At 37.1% G+C, this 24510-nt stretch overlaps 1 protein-coding gene across 1 annotated transcript in view; it reads left to right on the forward strand.

The window, feature by feature from the left end:
* Positions 1-5143: 5143 nt before the first annotated feature.
* The window catches only part of RARB (retinoic acid receptor beta), a 429787-nt gene continuing 410420 nt past the window's right edge, over positions 5144-24510 (forward strand). The window contains exon 1 of the mRNA XM_012931688.2: positions 5144-5507. Within this exon, the coding sequence (XP_012787142.1) occupies positions 5330-5507 (178 nt within the window). The 5' untranslated portion in view covers positions 5144-5329. The remainder of the gene's footprint in view (positions 5508-24510) is intronic.

Consider the following 24510-nt stretch of genomic DNA (forward strand, 5'->3'; position numbering starts at 1 on the left):
GATATAAAGAAGAGTGTCAGATTATATTACAAATGTATATTAAGGCAAAGGTAAATTTTATAAAGATCGGAACTATAAACATAGTACCACATGTAACACAGCTGGAACAATATTTAGACATCATCATATAATGTAAATTTTATCTTTAAAATCATAATGTAATTATGCTATAAGGAAGAAGAAAGTGTTTTGATATGTGGGCAATAATCAAAGAGAACTGAACTATATTTATAATAGAAATAAGTTGGCTAGAAATATAGCTTGATGATAGAATATAGCCTTACATGTGAGGTCCTGTATTTAATCCTTGGCACCATACCAAGCCCACATCTATAATAGAAACCAAGAGACAAAACAAAATGATGTGAAACTATGTGAAAAATAACAGGTATATTACCTACAACTGTAAGCAACAGGGGGAAAAAATCTCAGGAGCCATATAGCTCAGCGGGTAGGGCGTTTGCTTTGCATGCGGCCGATCCGCATTCGATTCCTCTGTCCCTCTCGAAGAGCCGGGCAAGCTACCTAGAGTATCCCGCCCACACAGCAGAGCCTGGGAAGCTACCCGTGGTGTATTAGATATGCCAAAAGCAGTAACAAGTCTCACAATGGAGACATTACTGGTGCCCACTCGAGCAAATTGATGAAAAACGGAACAACAGTGCTACAGTGCAAAGCAGTTTTAGTGGTGGCTTACAGGCAGGAGTTCAAGGTTAGAAAGTGAACCCGTTTATTTTTATTTTTGTTAAAAATGCAGTATTTTTTAACAAGTGGCTATGATGATCAGTGACTTGAATATCCTAAACATATTCTACCACATGCTCTATCTCTTTGTCCCTTGTTTTTCTTTTTTTAATCAAAGCAATGATCAAGAAACTATACCCATAGATCAAGTTTGGCAAGTTACCTATTTTTCATAAATAATATCATTGAAATATAGCTATGCCCACTCATTTCTGGAATGTCCGTGGACGCACTATGCCCCGAAGAAGTTGATACTGAAGCAAAATTGAGAAGCTATGCCAGAGGTTACGTGTCCTACAATCTAAAGCATGTACTCCCTGGTTCTTTACAAAAGAAATTTGCTAATTTGGGATCTGCAGCAGTGGTTTGCTGATGATGGCTGTTTTGACATCACCTGGCAGTCTTGCTGCGCCCATTCTTGTGTTTCTGATTTAGGATGTGCCAGGAGAATCTGCTGCATTTTTAATCCGTTTCTAGGTGATGCCTCAAACTTCTAGTTTTGACCTGAGACTCACTGATCTCAGGTCAAAGACATTGGTTGCCTTTAAAAAAAAATCACGCATATGCTTCAAAAATAAATATTTAATGTTTGCTCTAAGCCTGAGATTCATGTGCAGATTTAGGTTAAAAAAAAAAAACAGAGCAACAGGATTTAACCATGATAAGAAGTAATTAAAGTGCAAATGTTTAAGCCTTAAATGGAACAAAAACATACACAAATTTCACTAGAGAAGGTCTGCTGTTTTTGATCTGTACTGAGATGTCACAGGGACAGGCTTCGATGTCTACAGAACACTGCTGTCCCTCACTGCAGGGCGTAGATCCAATGGAGATGCCTGGTGCTGCTCCTGGCATCTCATTGCTGAGCAAAGGCAGTTGTTTCGAAACTCTTAGGCTTCCTCTTCTAAGATAAACTCTTGGGTTTTTGGTGGTGGTGGTGGTGTTTGTTTGTTGTAGAACACTTGTTGTCTGGCAACTGTTTGAGGGAATGTGAAACCTGCTCTTTTCCCTTTGCAAAGGCACCAAAACTCATCCCTGAACTCTCCTGATTCTAGCGGTCCTGACCCGGTCCCCGTTTCCATCCCCCCCTCCATTTGCTTTGCCTGCTGTGGCAAGAGAAAGACCCTCAATGAGCCTAAACTCAAACCAGGCATGGAGGCAAAAAAAAAAAAAAAAGGCACTGCTAATCCCAATGACCATTTTTTTTTTTCTAAAAGCCTGAAACAAAGGAAATTCTCTGCTTCCAGGAATGGCCTTAATCAGTCACATATGTGAACACAGACCCAGTTTTCCATCAGCATAACAGGATTTTCCCAACGCATTGATTTTCTTTTTTCTTTCTTTCTTTTTTTTTTTTTGGTCTATTATCAGCAAAAGGTTGTTGGTGTGGTTTTTGGTTGTTGTTTTTAAAGATCCTAGGAATGATAGCAGACCTTTCAACCAGAGAGGCAAGTTGCCGAGTATCTGCAGTACTTGGAAGCGAAGAGCAATGAAGGATTATTGTGGGTAGAAAGAGTCCTCATTGGTAGAAACAAACAAACAGCTTTTAAAAATCTAAGAATTGTGCCCTGCGGGGGTAGGTTTGCTGAACTGTCTGCTCTACCAGTTAATGAGGTAGTTTGTCTAATGGAGATAGAAAAGACCATTTATAACAATGCTGGGCTTTGTGTGTGGTTTAAAAATCAAATTGAGTGGAAATGCAGCAAATACGAAATGGCACTGTTTATTTTCTAATTAATTTGCTACAAACTACAGCATAAAAGTGTTAAATATATTAGATGCTATGTGATTTTTAGGAGAGAGCACTGAAAATGTTCACTTCTCATTGTCTTTCTTTTCATCAAAGATCCAGGTTGTGATTGGAAAGTTTGCAAAGGATGTTGATATTTTATTTGGGGAGGCGGGGTGACAGTTGTGGAGTTTCATAAGTCAACTGGGAATATTGTCTCCTTTGTAAGGTTCATTGAGGTTCCAGGAGCTTAGGACCATATGGTCTCACTGATGACAGTGTTTATTTTTAATATTAATAAGCCAAGGATGCAAGGTCCTGGGGAGAATGTCTTGTGAAGGAGGAAAACTACTCACATTGCGATTGCTCATGGGCTTTTTCCTCCGTAGGGCACATAAGACAGGAACTCAGTATATACAAGCACATATGTAGACAGGAAAGAGCAAAGATAATAGAACTGGCAAGATCTAGGTTCAAATTCTGGCATAGCCAGAGACTCTGATATTGTAAATCATTTAAACTCAGAGATTTACTTTGTCTCCTGGAAAATAAAGTAGCATTGCCCGATAGCTCTATCCTAAATGTTAGACTGTAGATCATAAGTAAATGCCGTATACAAATTAACAGAAGTTATTATTGATTAGAATATCTGGGGGGGTTGTAATTACCAACCTATCTTCAGAAACAGATCAGTAAACTTGAATATGTCTTTGTTCTCAACTTTGCCCAGATCTACCTTTGTTTCTTTATGACAAAATTTTTAGTCTAATATTCTCTTCCTAGGGCACAACTTCCTAGCTGTCATGTGTTCTCTTTTATGCTCTTTGCCCCAAAGATTCTTATCCATTTTAGCAATTTTGTTGCTAAGAGCATATTATGTGATGACAATGTTAATGTTAAATTTTGGCTGCCATTTACAATTTGTTTACTCTCCACCAATGACTGGTCTTCTCTTGGTATTATTTTATTACTTTGCTTAATTCTCCCATCACCCCTCATGAAGTAAGTTTGATTGTTATCTCTGTGGGCTGGAGCGATAGCACAGTGGTAGGGCGTTTGCCTTTCACGTGGCTGACCCGTGTTGGATTCCTCTGCCCCTCTCGGAGAGCCCGGCAAGCTACCGAAAATATCGCGCCCGCAGAGCAGAGCCTGGCAAGCTACCCGTGGCGTATTGGATATGCCAAAAACAGTAACAATAAGTCTCACAATGAGAGACGTTACTGGTGCCTGCTCGAGCAAATCGATGAGCAACCGGATGACAGTGACAGTGACAGTTATCTCTGTATTTAAAAAAATGACAGAAAGAGGTAAGATAATTAATTGCCAAGGGTGCAAGGGTATAATATTGTAGCTCTGAAATAGTGCTCCTAACAACTATTATAATGCTGGTCTTGGGCTGGTGGCCTTGTTCTATGCCACATGGATTTACAATGAGAGTTTGATTTTAATGGACTACTGAAGATTGATTATCAGAACCAAAGTGAATTTGTGAGGTATATTATCAGTTCATTTTGGAACCTATTTCAGGTTTCCATTTCTAGTGGTGAAGAACTCTAGAAGCTGATAAGTCCTTGTATATGCTTTATGAGAGACAGGATAGTTTATCTCTCCTTCATAATATGAACTCAATCAAGAGTTAAACTGAAAATTCCTTGATGATAGGAGAATTACACTACATTGTTCCATGCCATATATCTCTAGTGTCTACATTAGCACCTAACTTACAAAATAGTAAGGTAAGATTTGACTTATACTTGGATCATTGAACAAATTAAAAAATAGATGGCTGTATGCATCATTGATAGAAAAAAATGGTGTTCTTATATACTATTGATAACTGGATCTAGAATAAAATATTTCACTGATCATTGATTACCATCTCTTATTTATCTTTCATTAAACTTTCTTCACAATTATATTTATCTTGTTGACTGACTACATTCACATCTAAAGTTATTCACATAAAATATATAAAATCTGAAAGCGTGTAAGTTACAACAACAAGCAATACACTATTAATTTCTCTAAATCAAAGAGATTTCATTAACATACATCAAATACCTATTGAACTTATTGCTTGTCGGATATCTTTAGAGTAACTTGAGACACTGCTGTTAACAAAACAAAGGAAAAACCCTTTCTAGTGAATATATTTTAATGAGGAAGCAGAAGGGGCAGTGGCAGGAGGGAAACTTGGGTCTTTGGTGGTGGGAAATGGACACTAGTGGAGGGATGGATGTTAGATCATTATATGACTGAAACCCGATCATGAACAGCTTTGTAACTGTGTATCTCATGATGGCTCAATAAAAATAAACAAGCAAACAAACAAAAAAGACCTCTCACATGTATCCCGTGCATGATATCAAATTTTCTGAGTACCATGGGAAAGAATTGAGCGGAGTGAAGAATACAGGAATAGTGGGGGAGAAGGGTATTTTTTAACATCAGATAAGGTTATCCTGGTATTGTGTAAAAGTTTGCATTCTATGTGAAAATTTAAGAAAATAAAGGAAAAGAATGTAAGAGAAAAATTGGGTCTCATAACTCAAATTAATACTAGATATTTATCTTACAGGATTAGCTGCTTTGGACTTTTAAAACAAGAATATCCCCCCACCTTAAACTGAGAAGCTGAATTTTCAAAAATCATCTTATAATCAGCATGACAAAATGAGTGGTGGAAAACCCAAACTGGGAAGAAGCCAGGTCATCTATTGAACCATCTTGCCTTTGGCCCAGAACACACCTCTGACTCAACTCTTGCCCTGAATTTACCAGTGCCCTACGTTGGTTCTTGACCCAGACTGATGTGTTCCCACACCAGAGCACCTTTCAATCTGTGATGCCTGAATCATGACCACCAGTAGCCACGCATGTCCTGTCCCAACAGTGAATGGACACATGACTCACTATCCAGCTGCTCCTTACCCATTACTCTTTCCACCCGTCATTGGAGGACTTTCCCTGCCTCCTCTCCATGGTCTCCATGGCCACCCTCCTCCCAGTGGATGCAGCACCCCATCACCTGCAAGTAAGTGCCACTGATGTTTTCTCTTTTTTTTCTTAGTTGATTGAAAGACTGAGAAAACAGAACGATTCCTTTCCAGGGTGTATTCTTATTTCATTTGATATTAGTTTTTCTTGATTTACAGGATTGTTCTTTCAGTTCTGTTAATAGAAGTGTAATTTGAAACCAGATAAACAATGATTTATGGATTTTGTCTATGGAAAATGTTCTTGGCATTTTGTTCTATTTTATAAAATATAAACATAAAAGTAATCTACAACTAAACTGGGTCCAAGACACTGGACACAATTAATCACTTGTGACAAAATGTGAACAGTGAATTAGGGGTGATACCATAAAAGTGATTCGTGATAATTCTGGATTTAACACTGACTTTGATTGTGGGGTCTTCTTTGAATCGCCATCCCATTTCCAGTACAGGAAATATCCATAATGAATGACAACTATCCAGGGACCTTTAATACCAGTTTATATTACATCCAGATTTTTTAATGTTCTCAAATCACTGCTGATTCAGTGTTAAACTCTTTACTAAAGTCTTACTTTTCTCTAAAATATTGTATGTGAATTAATATAAAAAAGAAAAGTGATGAGTCAGAATTTTTAAAGTCTGAATTAACTTGCTTATTAAAAGCATCCCTATTAGATCATTTCTTTCTCAATTTGTTCATGTTAAAAGACAAACTGTAGAAGCCCTGTGAGGGTTTTCAATGATCAAAACAGGTTTGATACAAGTTGTTTTTTTTTAAACTCGGTTTGATTCATGTCTGTTTCAACACTTCCTTGACTTTTCTGGACTGTACTTTTTGTTACTTAACTTTTTTCCCCTCCTATATACTGCACTTTCTGGAAGCTGGAAACTTATTCTACCTAATGGAGTACCTAAGCTCTTGGTATTTTGTGTTCAAAAATTATGGATATATGTTTGGATGTCAAGATATTTCGATGATGGATGGTGGGATAAACATATAAACTTGCAAGAATGTTGACTGCAATAATGTTTGATAAATACAAACATGTTTTTCTTCTCAGAATGACATAATTATAATTTTTCCATTTTTGTGCTTTGTATTTCTGTCCAGATCATGTGATCCATAAAGTCTTTAAGTTTCTTAATTTAAGCAACTTAATCTTCTCATGTTAAAAGTGAAATACATTCTTAGTAACTTCTTAGCTGTGAGTAGAGATGGAAAAAGTGCTTGGATTCAAAATTTCTTGATTATCTAGGTGTCAATACCTTGTTCATTTAACATGCAAATAATGCCATTGAATTGCATTTAGCTAACACATGAAGAAATCTGACTAAGTGATCATCTGGAGACATTTAAAACTATTAAAATTTGACCAAAAAGAGCTTCTGAATCTAATCCCATGCTCAGTCAGCAAGATGCACATAGCATGTTTTAGCCTATTCCTTTTCTGAGATGAGAAGTATGTTTTGTAGATGTTACCAATGATTTAAGATATAAGTTTTATTACCATCCTGGGTGATATAATCCTGTATATTGTAAGCTCTTACTCAGGTACAGCCCAGAGTTTCACCAGAAAACTTGAGCTTTTCTGGCTACTGATTTTAAGGGAAATGAAGCACATGGTAGATGTAAGATGGGAGACTTATTCATACTGGATTAGAATTCTTAAACACTTGGACAGGCTCTCAATCTACAACACCTTATCCATCTGTTCGCAGATATTTTTAGGTCAGAGAATTCTAATAGTGCATTGCTTAGCAAAGTAGAGCCTATTGACCAAATCTAACCTGCCTTCTGCTCTTGAAAATAAAGTTTTATTGGAACACTGCCACATTTATTTGCTCACATCACATCTGTGGTTTCTTAATACTACAAGTTAGAGATCAAATAGCCTACAGATCCTAAGATATTTACTCTCTTTACCTTTACAGAAAAAATAAGTGTGCTGACCCCTCTCATAGAGATTACAGAATTGGGATGGAAGTCAAATTACCCCATATGTAACCCATATTCTGATGTTAGCTCTTCCAATTCCTTTCTTTAATCTAAGTTTATGAATGCCTCATAGTTCTCTGAATGAGCAGGGTTACATCTTAGCTAAGGCCTCTTTTACCTAAGTACAAGGTTGTTCTGTTTATTTCACAATTACCAATTAAGCACAATACAATCACTTTAAAAAATAACCTTCATTCAATTTTAATTTTCTAAATCTGAATTGGTTAAATATTGGCATGTTGATGTGATTAAATTTTTAGAAAGTGAGAATTGGTAGTGTCAAAGTGGCATCATGTGATGGGTTATATTTTGTTGTTTGTTCCCCTGTGGACTTTGGGGAGAGAGTACTGTGTAACTGACATTTCAAGGTGGCTGGAGAAGAGACTGAGAATGAATTAAACAGAAATTTCAGTCCAGAAGCTAAAACCTTGGCCTGCTTCATGCCTTGGTCACTTGTCTAATTATTTGTTGCTGTAGTTAAAGCACATAAAAGTCACTCTGATGAAAAACATTTAAAGAGACCACTGTTAATATGTAGTCTGTTGGTTGGCCCTTGATTATGAAGTTGTCTTTGTCAAAACTGTGGCTAAGAAGGACCAAGAAACAAGGATAAAATCTAAAGCAGACATAGCTAAAAATAAAAATTTTATTCGTGTATTGAGGTTAGTTAGGGAGGTAGCTGAATCCTATAAAGTCTTAATAACTAGCAAAACACATGGTTGGGTGGAAAAAGAAATCACTGGAATAAAGAGGAAACTAATGTGTTGGGTGATTCGATGAAAGAGCCATGCCACTGAACTGTAGGATTTGCTGATGTTTCTTTTTCAATCTATCACTATATCACTGTCATCCCATTGTTCATAGATTTACTCAAGCGGGCACCAGTAACGTCTCTATTCCAGCCCTGAGAATAGGTCTCATTTTCGATCTATACATGCCTCAATTTTGCAGCTTATCCAAAAAGAATAAACTCCCCTGCTCCTGTAAAAAGATTCTTTATGGTCCATGAAATTATTAAGACTCAAGATTCTACATGTGAATGTAGACCAGAGTACATGTTTCCCCATTCCCATCTTGGGTAAAGATATCCTTGACCCAACATCTCTTTTGATCATTTAACCTCTGAACTTTTCCTCCATTAGCTGTAAAATATTGTTGTTTATAGAATAATTATTTTGTTTGTTTTTGTTAGGGAGACATACCTACAAACAAATTCTCAGGGCTTAGTTCTGGCTCTTTGCTTAGGAATCCTTGTCAGAGCATATGGGATGCAAAAGATCAATCCTGGGTTGACTGCATGCAAGAAAAATGCTCTACCCTACACAGCCCACTCTACTATAGCTCTGGACCCAGGCTTTTATAATTATAGTCTCCTCAGGATGGAGTTAAGTGGTCACTGTCAGTGTCACTGTCATCCTGTTGCTCATCAATTTGCTCGAGCGGGCACCAGTAAGGTCTCTGTTGTAAAACTCGTTACTGTTTTTGGCATATTGAATACGCCATGGATAGCTTGCCAGGCTCTGTCATGTGGGTGAGATACTCTCATTAGCTCACTGGACTCTCCAAGAGGGGTGGAGAAAGTTAAGCTATAAATAAGAAATAAAACTTGTCCAACAATAGGGTGAAATTCTATCATTTCAAGCTCATTCAACTCATAACAAATAATGATTCTAGATATTATAAACCAGGTTTTCTCCTGGTCCCTTCCCATTTCCAGCAATTAGGTTGTGTCTTATTAATTTGTGGCTTTGGTGGGCCCTAATTTTCTGTGATATAAATGCTATGGGCACGAGCATTTGTGATCACTCATAATTCAGAGGGATAATTTTACAAACTATCATCCAGGACTTTCTCTAGAAAGAAGAAACTATTTGTGAGAGAGAAGTGAGCTTCAGACATTTATTTTATATGCCCAAGTTCTTGTCTTTATATTTGATTTTATTCTTTCAACCTGATGATGTTGTATCACTGTATCACTGTAGTCCCATTGTTCATCGATTTGCTTGAGCGGGCACCAGTAATGTCTCCATTTGTCGAGTTTAGGGTCAGGGGAATGAGGTCCATTATTGTTACTGTTTTTGGATTATAGAATACTCGACGGGCAGCTTATGGCTCTGCCATGTGAGATTCTGCATTGCTCTCTTCTGGAGCTTTAAGCTTAGATATCAGGAACCATATAAGAAAAGATGGTTAAAATAAGTAACAAAGAAAACTACCATGTGCCCAGCACCTCCTGGATAATTCAGTAAGTAGTTAAAGAATATTATTCTTTTTTATTTTTCTTTTTTTAATTTTGTGATGCCCAGGATCAAATCCAGGGCCTCACATTTGCAAGGTAATTTTATCTACCACTGAACTACATCCCTGACCCCTACTTTTATTGTTAATCTTTTATAATAGCCTCCTAATGTTCCTGCAAGGCCATTACCCAGTAATATGGTGGATGGATGAATAAAGCAAAGTTTGGAGACAGTTAAGCACTATTTATCGTAGATACCAAATCCCTCCAGCCAAGTCGTGGGATCCCAATGCTCATGTCTTCTCTTTGTGGGAATAAAAAGGCCAATTAAAGATCTCAGGCAACTACATCTCCACTGAATCTCTCTTTCCCTTAAAGATTAAGGAGGGTTTTAAAGGACTTCACAACCATTTTAAATTCACCAACTACTGTGGAAGCAGCTATCACTTTTTCATCAAAACAGAGAGACTGGGGTAGAGCTGATCATCAGGAAGTCACTACAGATGCCTCTGCTTAGCTTAATCCTGCAGGCAGGAGCTTGTCACCTCCAGGCAATCGAGACTTCCACTGGGAGGAAAATCTGATAGGCGGTGCCAGGGAACACTCAAAATTTAATGTTCCAGAGCTCTCCATGAAAGTTGGACAACTGTCCGTTTGTCTCTCTTTATGCGTTTTTCATGGCTGCTTGTTCTGTTTTATTGCCACACATGTGCTTTTTTATAGGTTGCTGTAAGCTGGAAAATATGGTTAAGAGTTTTGGCTTTGGAGCCACTCACAAAATGATCTTAGTTTGACTCCAGCTTCTTAAATGAGCTTTCTTTCCCCCTGTTTCTTTCCCCATTTCAAAATCAGAATGTGCTGTCTTGTCAAAATCACAAATCAGGATACTCTTAAAAAAAAAAAAAAACTCTAACCTTCTGGGGAGACAGACTTCGAATCTCAGTTAACAATGCCAGAACATAAAATGAGTCCTGTTTGCATTGCTTGCTTAATCTATGAGGGGCCTTGTTTTCCAGTTTGTCTACATCAGGGTATGCAGACAAAATGGAATTTCTTATTGTACATTGAGGACATGCCTCTAAAAAGATTGATCATGTTTCAAATACATTTTGTGTGATGCTAACTAAAATTACCTATTAATTCCTCTTACCCCTCACCCTTGTTCTGCTATCCTGTTTTCTTTCTATTATAAGTTGCATTGTCCTTAAGCAAATGAAACCACTTCACTGGTCAGGCATTATGTCTTAGAGATGTCAAAGGCTTAGTAAATTACTGGCAGTTATAAATAGCGGAAATATTAAATCTGTGTGAATATTTAATGTTTCTAAGTCAAAAAAATAAGGTAAAATAAAAGAAACTTCTTTGGAATTTGAGTAAACTTGGTAATCTCAACTTTTCCCATTTTATCTGCATTAGGTTTTTGGGTATCATCGAACTTCTTAACCTGGGGGAAGTTAAAAACTTTCTTGAAATATAATTACTATTTCCAACATGATTGAACTGTCCTTGTGGTTCGGCATGGATCCAGGGCTAACTGTACAGTTATGTAAGTGTCCAATCCTTAAAGGCAAGTAGCTATTTATTCTTCAAAATCTATTTGCCCCCAAATAAAGGAATCAATGTGTCATCTTGATGTCCGCACAATTTCCCTAGTCGCTAATAGAGTGCATAATGGAATCTCTTGAATAATTCCAGTGAGGAGCTGGGCTCATTCTATTTGTTAAACTATACTCCAAAGAGATAAAGAATATGTGAAAATGAATTTGAAATGAAAAAGATAATTTTTCAATTGTATTGAATTAGCTGCAATGCCCAAAGGAGAATTTCAACTCTGGAGGTGTATTCTTGAATAGAACAGAACTTCAGTTCATATTGGTGATCATAAAAACAGCAATTTATTTACCTCTAAGTTACTCCTAGCAATGATTATCTCTAGAAAGCGCATCTTTGGGAGAGTGTATACTCTTAAAATGGCAAGGATTAGAGGACATATAGAGTTATGGTATAGAGTATATATTAGAATTTATTAGATATTTTATTTATTAGACAGTTGAATTAAACATAGATGAGCCATAAAGATAATACAGGTATTAAGGCATTTTCCTTTTCCAGTATAATCCCCAGTACTGCATACCATTCCATAAGCACCACATCCACCACAAAGCTTGGAGTAAGCCTTAAGCACTGTTAGATAAGGCCCAAACAACCAAATAAATAAATAGTAAGATCAAACAAACATCTTAAAAGAACATTTTTGACTGTATAAAAAATGAACCTCTAAAAATGGAATGGCACAAGAACGCTGAGGTGACTTCAATGTCTTTCAACTATCAGGCATGATGAATTCATCAATGTAGAGCTTCAGTGCATTTCAGATGGGCTATTTTGCTCCTCACATGATAAATTGTTTTGGATGATCTTGAGTGAGACTGACCTCCAGCTAGATGGAAAGGGACAGGTGGAATTGCTACCAGGTGACCCATCTTTTAGATGCACCTTAGACAGCTCCAGGGAAGCTGTAAACTTCTAGACAGGGTCATTAAAACGATACTGCTCAATAGTCTTCTTTGCTTCTCTTATTTTCTACTTTGGCTCCCTCTGACATTTAAATAGTACTTAGTAATTCTGTATATGGTGGAAGGAGGAGGTTAGAAAGGCAGGGTGGTGACAAGCCAGGAGAAAGAGAGATTCTCACCCTGTTAACCAAGCTGCAGGCTACCTTTCAGTGCTTAAGACCACCGGGCCCACCAATGGCTGGATAATTTTAGTTCTATTTCTTTACTTACTTTACCATGCGGCCAAATATTAAAGGTAGCTTAACAGATATTTAATGTTGTGTGTGGGCTGGAGCGATAGCACAGCGGATAAGGCCTTTGCTTTGCACATAGCCGACCTGGTTCTGTTCTTCCACCCCTCTCCGAGTGCCCCGCAAGTTTCCGAGAGTATCTCACCCACACAGTAAAGCCTGGCAAGCTACCTGTGGTGTATTCGACATGTCAAAAACAGTAGCAACCAGGGGCTGGAGTGATAGCACAGCAGGTAAGGGATTTGCCTTGCACGCGGCCAACCCAGGTTCGAATCCCAGCATCCCATATGGTCCCCTGAGCACCTCCAGGACTAATTCCTGAATGCATGAGCCATGAGTGACCCCTGTGCATCACCGGGTGTGATCCAAAAGAAAAAAAATAAACAGTAAAAACCAGTCTCACAATGGAGACATAACTGGTGCCCGCTGGAGCAAATCGATGAGCAACGGGGATGACAGTGACAGTGATGTGCATGCACTATCTCTATATTCCAATTGGGAAGTTAAATGGAATTCAAAGACCCAAGTGATCAAGTTTCCTGTGGTTGCTTAGACAAAAATAGTAAAAAGTGGACTTGAACTCCGAACAAAGCAATTAATCTTTTACACCATGGTAGAATGTAGATCTGGAAGTGATGCAAAAGTATCTGTAGCACTATATTTACTCAAGGATCTTATACTTCTAAGAATTTAAAATGACCTGAAGACATTTCCATCTTAAATCCTTATTTTTTTTTGGGGGGGGGGGAGCTGGAGTGATAGCACAGTGATAGAGCATTCGCCTTTCACGAGGCTGACCCATGTTCGATTCCTCCGCCCCTCTCAGAGAGCCTGGCAAGCTACCGAGAGTATCGTGCCCACACGGCAGAGCCTGGCAAGCTACCCGTGGTATGTTGAATATGCCAAAAACAGTAACAAGAAGTTTCACAATAGGGACGTTACTGGTGCCCGCTCAAACAAATCAATGAGCAACTGGATGTCAGTGACAGTGACAGTCCTATGCTGCTCTCTTTAATTTTTAGAGTGTATCCACTGCTGCTCCTCCCTTAATCTTATGTCTGGCACGCAGTACAAAGTTATTTAAAGTTTTTGAAACGACTGAATCAATGGTTCCTGCTGGTGGAGGATTTTGGAAATTTATGGTTGTGTTTCAGGATGTCAAAGTGATTAGCAGCACAGAAAGCATTTACTGAGCAGAGACAAGAGGCTAAATGTCCAGTGATGTGTTCCATAGTTGCAAATAATAAAAAAAATGCCTCACCTTGCCACAGCTTCTCAATGTGCTTTAACCTGCTCCCCACCCCCCCAAACTATGATTAACTAAACATGGTCTATGATTCCATTTTACAATTATAAAATACTGTCGTTTGCATTGCATTTATTCTAACTTGAATTTTTAGGGATATAATTGTGTAAATTGACAGTCAATTAGTGTTTGTTTAGTTTTGAATATTTCTAAGGCCCATTTACCCTTTCAGAAAAGTATGTCATCAAAACAGTGATCATCTTGGTATTAGTCACTGGAATTTTTTGTCAATCTGTATTTTTAGCTAAAATGTTTACTGTAATCATATAGTGGTAAGCTATTTAGCTTTTTTGTTTGTTTTTGGGGTCACACCCAGTGGTGCTCTGGGTTTACTCCTAGCTCAGGGATCACTCCTGGTGGTGCTCAGGGTATCATATACAGCGCTTGGGATCAAACCTGAGGTTAACCTCATGCAAGGCAAGAATCCTTATTGTTGTGCATCTCTCTGGCCCCATTTTAGCACCTTTTAAACCCAAGAATCTATGCAGTGAAATAGCTATTATTTTATTATAATTTACTTTTTCAGAATTCACCTTTGTGTTGTCATTACACTTACTTCTTTGAAATATTATGTGTATGTGGGTTGTATTATCTATTACTTTCACCTTGAAATATTAAGAGATGTTTATAAAATATGAAACTTAAATAGACATTGCAACCAAGTTTGAGTATTACTAAAAATATGTATGCATTGGATGAATAGGGATGGATAAATTCAATCCATATTTGTATCAGTGAAAATAATGTCATTGACTGCTTAGAAAGTAAATATTTTACCTCCTAAGTGGATGGTAGTTTATAAATGGAACAGAAAGAGAAAATTTTACAAGAATGAATTCAACAATTAGGTCAAGCCTGAAAGAGAGTGATTGTGGTGCTAGGAAAACCCTTACAAAGTAGACCAAGGAGGGGTTGAAGTTTCCCATCTTGCAATGGCATGTGTACTTAGCATGGGATAGATGGTTCCTTGTTTAACATTAAATGTTGGATGGCTTACAAGTCCATGCCTCTTTTCGTAATGTGTAGCTATTGCCCCTAGGTGTACAAGAGGAACTCAAATGTGCTATTATTCTTGATTTCATCCTTTATTCAACACAGGTATGTTGCATATTACATCAGCCAGATTATCTCTTTGATAACTTGCTGGGTAAAGCAATTCTTTTTTTGTCATGTCAGATTCTACCTGCTATGAGCAATTCTTTCAAGGATTAGTAAAACATCACAGGAATTCTATGGTTGTATTGTGATCCCCAGTACCACCACTAAAAAATAATATTGCAAAAATGTTTCAGTCCTACCCCAAGAACCCAAGAAAGCGACTACTTAGAAATAGGGTTGTCTTGGGGCTGGAGCAATAGCACAGCGGGTAGGGCGTTTGGTTTGCACGTGGCTGACCCGGGTTCGATTCCCAGCATCCCATATGGTTCCCTGAGCACCGCCAGGGGTAATTCCTGAGTGCAGAGCCAGGAGTAACCCCTGTGCATCGCCGGGTGTGACCCAAAAAGCAAAAAAAAAAAAAAAGAAATAGAGTTGTCTTATATGGCCAAGCTCATAGGGGGTCACTAGGATGGACCCTAATATAATATGACTGTATCCTTATTTAAAAAAAAGGAAAATTTGAACATGGGAAACACAGGGAGATAGCCATGTGTGGGTTGTAGAGATCTGCCATCAGCTGTGGAACATCAAAGATTGCCAGTAAACCTCCAGAGGCCAGAAGAGAGAGATGAAACAGATCCTCTTCATAGCTCTTAAATGGAAAAATACTGTCACCTTGATTTTGGACTTCAAGTCTCCAAAATTGTTTGTAGTACTTTGCTATAGCAGCTCTTAGAGACAAATAACTTACCACTTTAAAAAAAGGAAAATATAGATTTTTTTTATGTCTACCCTCTCTTCTGAAAACTTACTGGTTCTGATTTTTCTTATAATTTTATCCTTCAGGTTATTTACTTTTTCAATATTCTGTAGCTCCATTAGGTCAAAGTTATAAATAATATTTCCAGACCAAACTTACTTTTTTTAATAACCAGTCTCTTTAATTTGGAATCTACAAGACAAAAGGGTTTTGTCACTCATCTCACTTATTTTTTAAATTTTTATTAATTTATTAATTTCTAGTCCGAGGAATTGAGCCCACAGCTGCACAGTCATCACAAGTGCTCTGCAGCTGAGCCCCAATTCCTAGCCCACTTAATTATTTTTAAATGAATTTGCTTCTCTAGCTTTCTTTTGGATCCTTTCATTTAATATTAAACTCCTATTTCTCCATGACTTCCTTTAATGTCCACTTTGCTCTTAACTTTAAAGGCTTTATTTTCAAACTCTGTCAAGTCACCCATCAGTGTCCTGTTGGAGCCTGTGAGATTCTCCAGAAGAATCAACCAACTACAGGTTCACATTTCAGATTCCAGTCACTGAGGGATTATTGGTGGCAGTGATGTTATCATTGTATTATTGGTCCTTTCTTGTCTAGAGTATCATTTTATTGGCTCCTCTAGCAATCTTTAAGATTTATGGGCTATAAATTTAGTTGACTTTACTTTACTTTCTTGAATTCTTGGTGGCGTCTCCCTCTTTGATCAGACAAATTTCAGTGACTTCTTTGTCCTGCCCCTGACATGCTTCTTTCTCCAGTAGAATCCTTCTTCTCACTAGACACTAGTTTTTATCACATGAAAATATGCTCTGTGTACTGCTCATTACATCTGCCCCCTTTAGTTTTGACATTTTTAGTTCCCTATGGTCAAAAACCTTGAAAAAATGTTTTGAGGCACCACCTGCAAATTTTACTGAAGGATCCTGGCCTCACTGAGCCCATCCTTGGTTAGCATTTTCTCTAGGTAGTTGTTGGATCACTGTCATTTTATATAATATGGTGAATTAAGGGGCCAGAGAAATATTACAGCAGATAAGGTGTTTGCCATGCCCGTGACCGACCTGGGTTTGATCCTGGCACTCTACATTGAACCCCGAGCACTACCATGTGTGATCCATGAGCACAAAGTCAGAAGTAAGAGTTTAGCACCCCTGGGTGTGCCCCCCAAAATAACAACAAAATAATAAAATAACTAAATAAGGTGACTATGGTGGAGTGAAATTCATACTGGCAATGATTTTGTGAATCACACGTGATATTGCCATGTGAGAGGTCCTGTTCAAAAACTGCCCCTAACACCCAAAGATTTAAAAACACACAGTTTCTAATTTTGTTGAACCAAAAAAGATGGTATTAAAGCTGACAGTAGTAGGTATGGATTGCACATAAGAATTAAGCACAGGAGGCTAGGACATAAGAAATGAGCAAGAGAAGTTGTCTCAGAAGACTGTTTCCTTGATCAAGGTTTTCAACTCTCTGAGTTTTCTTGCCCATAAACTAAAAATAATAAAGGTGTTACCAAAAGATCATGATATGATGTTCATCAATCAATACATATGAAATACTTAGGGCAGAAGCTCTCAATCAGTAATAATGGTTATTTTTCTTACCTGTGCTCTGTGGTAATCTGCCACTCATAACCAAAGACCTTTCTTGTCACAGGACTGTCACTTCATCAACTTTCATTCTGTCCACTGTGCATGCTAACAATTGCTCCCAAAATGGAAAGGTGTTTCTATATGCCCTTGTATTTCCCCCTCTGTTAAATAAGTCTATAGCTGGCACATAAAAGTTTTCACATCACAGAGCTTTAATCTGCAAAGATTCTCCTTTAAAGTTTAACATTCTCCAGGAGAAAACTTTGAGGTTAGTGTAAAGATAACTCTTTTATGAAGAACCATAGTCAGATTTAAAATTTTGCCTTTCTAGTAAAAGTACATATTCAAAAAACAACACACATGTATCTGACGTTCTCGTTCACAAATATCCTCTTCATTCAGAGTCTGGGAGTTTGGGTAAAGGCTTGACCTCTCTTTCATCCCTAAGCCTGCAGGCTCTGAAGGTTATTTAGTCTCTATAAACAGTCTCTAATAATGCTTAATTTAATTTCTTTGGTGTTCATAATAGTATGTATTTCTCAAATATTATTTTTCTTTGATTAATTTAATGTTGTTCTTTTAGTATTGATGAGTGCTATGCTTAACATTAGCTGCTCTAAGAGTAGCAGCTATTGACAGTTATGAAGTTGGCCAAGACAAAATATACCTAGCACTGTAGCACTGTCTTCCCATTGTTCATCGATTTGCTCGAGTGGGCTCCATTGTGAGACTTGTTGTTACTGATTTTGGCATATCAAATACGCCACAGTGAGTAGCTCTGCCGTGCAGGTGAGATACTCTAGGTAGCTTGCCGGGATCTCCAAGAGAGACAGAGGAATAAAACCCGGGTTGGCCATATGCAAGACAAACGCCCTACCCGATGTGCTAAATATACCTAAAGAAAAATAATTAACATTGACATTTCACACAAGTAAGTAGCATTTCAATGATGCTTAGATTGTTTCAAAGAAAATCTACCTCTTCTTAGAATGATCTGATGGAACAGTCAAGAAAATACAGTTATCTTTTAATTCTGATGGGAATATCTAAGATATAAAGTGATCTTCATACAATCCTTGACCTAACCTTTTATAGGCAAGGTCAGAATTCATCTTTTACTTCTCTTTCCATTATAAAACTTTTTGCAGATTCAAAGCCCAAATAGTATATCATCAGACACTGCTTTTCTCCCCAACCAAATAAAATGGGTAGGAGGCTGAATTACCAATAAAAACATTTTAAAATTTTAATTTCTAAAGGTAATTATACCAATGCAAATTTTTTTATGGTTTAAAATAAAATTGTCTTGATTGGCAATGCTGTAAAAGGTACACACCTATGTGTATTATTTTCACTGCACCCAAGTTTGGAGTATCGTCATGCTATCAAAATACCCCCCAAGTCTTTCCTCCAGCCTCATTGCTCCTTCCATTTGAAAGTCACCATTTTGTTCACACATCTCAGAGTCATTTTTTGTGTATGATTTACCAGTTCATTTGCTTTGGCTATTTGTATCCCACATATGAATGAAGATTCCCAGCAATGGTCTTTCACTTTGTGACTTATTTTGCTTAGCATAATCACCTTAAAACTCATTCATATTCATGTTGCCACAAAAGGCATGATTCATCTGATGACACTGATGCTTGGTTTCCCATGAACATATATACACCACAACTTTTTCATCTAGTTATCAATTGATAGATATTTAGATTGGTTCCATATTTGGGCTATTTAAAATAATGCTGCTTTGAGCAAAGGGGTGCAATTACTTTAGTAGGATTTTTATATCTTTTATTGTGGGGCCCATAGCCAGCAGTAATCAGGGCCCAATCCTTGCTCTGTGATCAAGGACCATTTCAGACAGTTCTCAGGTACCATATGTAGTATCAGAGGTCAAGCCCCATTAGCCTATGTACGAGGCAAGCACCCTACTGGCTGTATTATATTTCCAGCCTTGAATTTTCATAACCTCTATGTAAATGCTTAGGAATGGTATCACTGGACCATTCCTAAGTGTTTCTATTTTTTTGTTTTTTAAAGAACTCCTCTATTCTCTGTACCAACCTATTTTCCACAGAGGCTGCACAAATGTGAATTCCCACCAGCAATGTATCAGAGGTTCTTTTTTCTCTATCCTCTCACCAACATTTATTGCTTCCAGTCGGCTTGGTATAGGTCATTCTCACTGGTGAGGGGAGATGAAGTGGTACTTCACTGTGGTTTTGAATAAATGCAAAGTTTAAGAAAGAAATGCAAATTAAGATATTATTTCTTGTTTATGAGAAGTCAGAGATTTAAAGAAATGCTCCTGTTGTTATTAAGACTGTGGAGAAATTAACACTTATCTCTAAAGTTGATGGTGAGAATGAAAATTAATATATCCTTTCTCTAGAATAATTTTGCCATAAGTGACATAGGCCTTAAAATATTCATAATGATGGCTTTTTATTTTTGCTACTATGAATTTATCTGTCAGAAATAGATGTTTTAGTGTGTTTGGAAAAACACAGATATTATTACAGTCTGTTTATAATTAATATAACTAGAGACAGACTTCTTCACTAACAACAAAAAATGATTGATTAAAATAGAGAAGAAACAAAAATAATCTGTCCCTTAAAATATTGGAAAAAATGTCATAATGAATGTGTTCAATGGGTAACTCAAGCTACTAGAATTTAGAATTAAGTATATAGAACACATAATATTTATTTGACATATAGATAGATTATTGACATGATAGATAGATAAAATGTGTTTAGTAGTATCTATGGATTTAGACCAAGGAGTTGAGAGCATATTAATAGTATTTATTTCTGGGCCATGAAATTATGTGTGATTGTTTTAATGTTTATTCAGAGATTATGATTATTGTTCACCATGGTTTTCTCATTGCTGAGTGCTTGGCATAGGTGCTCATCGAATATTTGCTGTATGAATCAGTGCATCAAATAAAAAATTGCAGTTAAAAGGAACATATTTATTGAGATGATGCAATAGTTTTCAACAAAAAATATTTTGCCTAAATCAGGATCCTTCTCTTCTAAGAAATAACTATTGCATATATACTAAGGTATTCAGATCTGATTCAACTTCCAAAGAACTAATCCTTCATAGAAGCATTCGCATTTTGAAATAGTAAATAATTAAAATAGTAACTTTTAAGTTCCACAGTTCTTAACTCTGTAATGGTAGAATATCTATGAAACCATTTTACTAAAGAAAATTATCCTACTAGCTTCTTCAAAAATTATACATATGACTTCTGAGAACTCCATCAATGCCTAAGGCTTCTTCTATTTTAATAGCCTCCAGATAAATTAAAACATTTTCCATCTTATCTAGTCACAATTGCTACCATATGGGAAACTCCATTACTTTTTACAAAATACACATAAAATTTTTAAAATATATTTATTTACATATAACTGAGTTTAGTTGGCACAAGAAAATGATTTTTATGACAACTTACAAGAAAACAACTTTGAAAAAAATCGTTAGGGATACTGGGGGAAAATGTTACACAATTAAACACCTCTTAGCAAGACTGAAAGTAGGTATACACGTGATGAACAGGAGCTTATATTTTATAATTTTGTCATATTAAGGATATAATACATTTTCAACAATGATTTAAGTAGGACTAGGGTGGAAAAATGTAATTGAGGAATTGAATAAAAATAAACATAGTATCCATAGATACTACTAAACATATTTTATCTATCTATCTATCTATCTATCTATCTATCTATCTATCTATCTATCATGTCAACAGTCTATTATAAAAGAGAAAATGAGCAGCCAGACTTGAGTTGCTACCATTTGAGGTTGGTGCATTAAGAAGCATCCTATGAGGTCAATAACAACTTTTCTCAGATGACCCTAAAGTCTGTTCACACAGCCATATGGTCAATAGGGCTTATCACCCACCCGCCCTGCAAAGCACAGGGGATACCAGCACTGCATCCTGAAGCACCTACCATGGCTCTAGCAAGCTCAACTCTGTGGATGTGTGTGTGTGTTCCTAATAACGTCCCTCAGTGTAAGCCAAATTAATCACTCTGAAGCTCAGTCCGTGAAAGCAGATCTCTGTGGGGAGCCCCAACAATGTCTCCAGGTATATAGCTCTCTTGCAATCTGAACTTAATCCAAAAATAAATATTAGGGTGTCACGATAAATAAATGGTCTTCATAGCCTTCAGGCAATTCTCCATAAAAACTATTTTCCACAGCCAAGGATTTTTTTGCAAGCATGGAGAAGCCATGAATTTAAGGTTTTGCTCCCTTGACAAGGAGCTGAGGAGTCACGGGCCCACCCCCAACCCTAGGAACGGATTTTTCCCTCACAGAACAATTCTGAACCTGCTCCAGCAGGCCCCAGGTCATAGAAAATGTAGAGCCTCATCTTTACAAGCATCGACCCTGGGGTCAGAGAAACCCTTGGCCCAGGTGTGGGATCCTTGGATTAACAACATAATGTCCTATTGGCTTCTCTCTTGCCCACTTTATCGTATCTTCTCACCGTGGGACCAACGTTAAGAAAAGAATGAAAGCAGGAGACAAACTGACACAGAACCTCAGTTAGGCTCTATTCCTTAGTGTGGATCCATTTATTGATTCCAAGACAAGGAACTCGAAGATGATATGCAGGCTTAGGAAGAACTTGAAGACAAGATGGGACTGGGAAAGAATTCTATCTAAATAAAGACTCATTCTCCCAAAAGGAAAACTAGCGCTTCAGCCGAGCAGATGGATTTGTGAGTGTGATTTCACCACTGGATTAATTTTTCTTGCACCCTGAAAGGAATAGTCAATAAATATGCAAATATGCATATATATACATGTATGTATGTATATACACACACATACATACATCCCCATTCCTCTTTGCCTTTCCCTCCTAAACCCATCTCTAAGGACACAAAGTTCAACAAATAACCTGATGGGAAAAGATGGTTTATGGTTCCAAACGATAATGTCTTTCTTGAGTGTGGTCATTAAGGTGCTGATATGTGCAACAATCTTCTGTTTTTATTTGGGGGGACGGTAGTATAAGAAATCTCCCCTAATCTTATTGTGGTCCTTGCATTACAGAGCACAGCAGGAGATGTTTAACTGGCAAGTTCTCTCTGAGGTCACAATGTGCCACATTTTTTTATGGAAAGCTTCAACTGCTCAACTAAAGAATGCATTTCTTTAACAGGCAAATGAAAGAGACTGCTGGGTGATTCCTTGAGGTATGCTTAATTAATTCCAATCTATTAATGACGGCAATTTTCTAGTTTCAAATGATAAATGGCAGCATTTTCTAAAAGGCATCTCAAAGAGAAAGGATCTTCTCCCCACCCCCAGGTCTTTTTTTTTTTTCTCTTTGTCCTTGGCCACTTCTGTTGCTGGCTGCTCCGAATGAGCTCACATCAGTAATAGTCATAAATGATTTACAAAAGTAATTCCTGTCTAATCACTTGGGACTTGGAGTTTTTATGATGTTGCCAGATGTGCCATCAAAAAAAATCATCCGGTTCAGAAACTTGTGATAAATTGAGTCAGAGTCAATGAATTCCCTGAAGGTAACTGATTCTCGTTTGCATGGATTTGTGTTGGGAGCTTTGCCCATCTTATTCCTATTTATCCCCATGGATCCAGTGTGCAGGGAAAAAATAAAAAAAGGAATTCTGTAAATGCAGAGTTACTGGGAGGTTATCAGCAAGTATTAGAAACCACAGCACAGTCTTATGGTTCTCTGGTGTGTTAAAGTATATTTCAGTCCAATCAAGGGGCAAGAGGGAAAAATTTGAAAAGTCCCAATTGTATTTCTCATATAGTCTGTCTGACATTCACAATGCTGTCTCCATTATTCCATAAATATTTGGAAGCTGTTTCTGGAATAATATTTTCCCTTTTGAATGAAATTTACTACTGAGAATCCTTCTTTAAAATCCTTAGTGCTTGAGCTTTTTATCTCTAACACTGAATTTTAGCTATTCCACCCTATAAAGTGTCAGTGGTTTAAGCATTTATCTCCCCTATAAAATTGTCAACTTGTTGCTAGTAAGTAGTACATTACTTCTAACTTCATTTAGAATGATGACTTTTACCCAGTAGAGCGTCACTAATTTTCTGAATTAAGAAAAGAATTTGGAGGGCCAGAGAAATACTACAGAGGTTAGGGTGCTTGCCTTGAATACAAGTTTTGATCCCTGGCACCCCATATGGTCTCTCAAGCACCACCAAAATTCATCCAGGAAGAGCCAGGAATAAGCTCTGAACACCTCTGAGTGTGGTCCAAAACTAGCCAACCAAACAAAAGAATAATAACTCTATCATTATTCTATAATAAATTGATAACTACAAATTTCCATTCCAGGACACATGTGGAAATAAATGTAAAGATCCATATTGAATTTATTAAGCCTCTTACCTGAATTACATTAGAAAAACTAAGGTGGGCATTTTTTAGGTAACTTGTATTGGGAGAAAATTTTAACTTGGTTTATGCCATTGACGTATCTAAGACTTAAAATATTACCTCTCAAACCAGGAATGCTGTGTTTCTAAATTATAGTTCCTGCAAGGAGATTAAAATATCTATAATCTAGTGTAACTAAGCTCAGTAGTGTGCTTTGATGACAAATTAAATCTTGGAGAAAAAAAAAAGTTCCCCATGTTGTCTCTGATTACACAGTTAAAGAATCCTGTGAATTTGCTGATGTATAGGTTTCTTTTAATGTGAAGCAGGCAGGAGGGTTTGGGGGTGAAGTGGGGCCTCTTAAAGGAAGAGACCGAGTGTTGACATGATACAGAATCAGTCCGTGGAAACACTGACTACCACAGCTTTGCAGAAGTGCAACGAGCGCTTTAAATGTTCTGAATATTGAATTTGCATTATTTTCGTCTTTGTATTTTATGGACATAAAGGTATTATTTTGCCCGGTGACTTCATCAGTTATCAGATTGGAAATCAGAAAATGTTGGGTATTATTCTTTAGCTACAATTTAATAACCTCTCATAGTTAAATAATTTATAGATCAGAATAAAGCACTGTAGTCTCTTAGGACCCTTCATCAGCTAATTAATTTCCAGAGTTCTTACCCTTTTGAAAATTTTTCATTGGCAGAAGAAGTCATTGTAATTGCTTGAAAACTATTAGTCATTTTATGGAGTTAGCTTGTTTTCATAGCCACAACAAAGATATTTGGATATCAGC

This window comes from Sorex araneus, chromosome 4 (genome assembly GCF_027595985.1).
Source record: "Sorex araneus isolate mSorAra2 chromosome 4, mSorAra2.pri, whole genome shotgun sequence".
In the NCBI taxonomy this organism is placed as follows: Eukaryota; Metazoa; Chordata; class Mammalia; order Eulipotyphla; family Soricidae; genus Sorex; species Sorex araneus.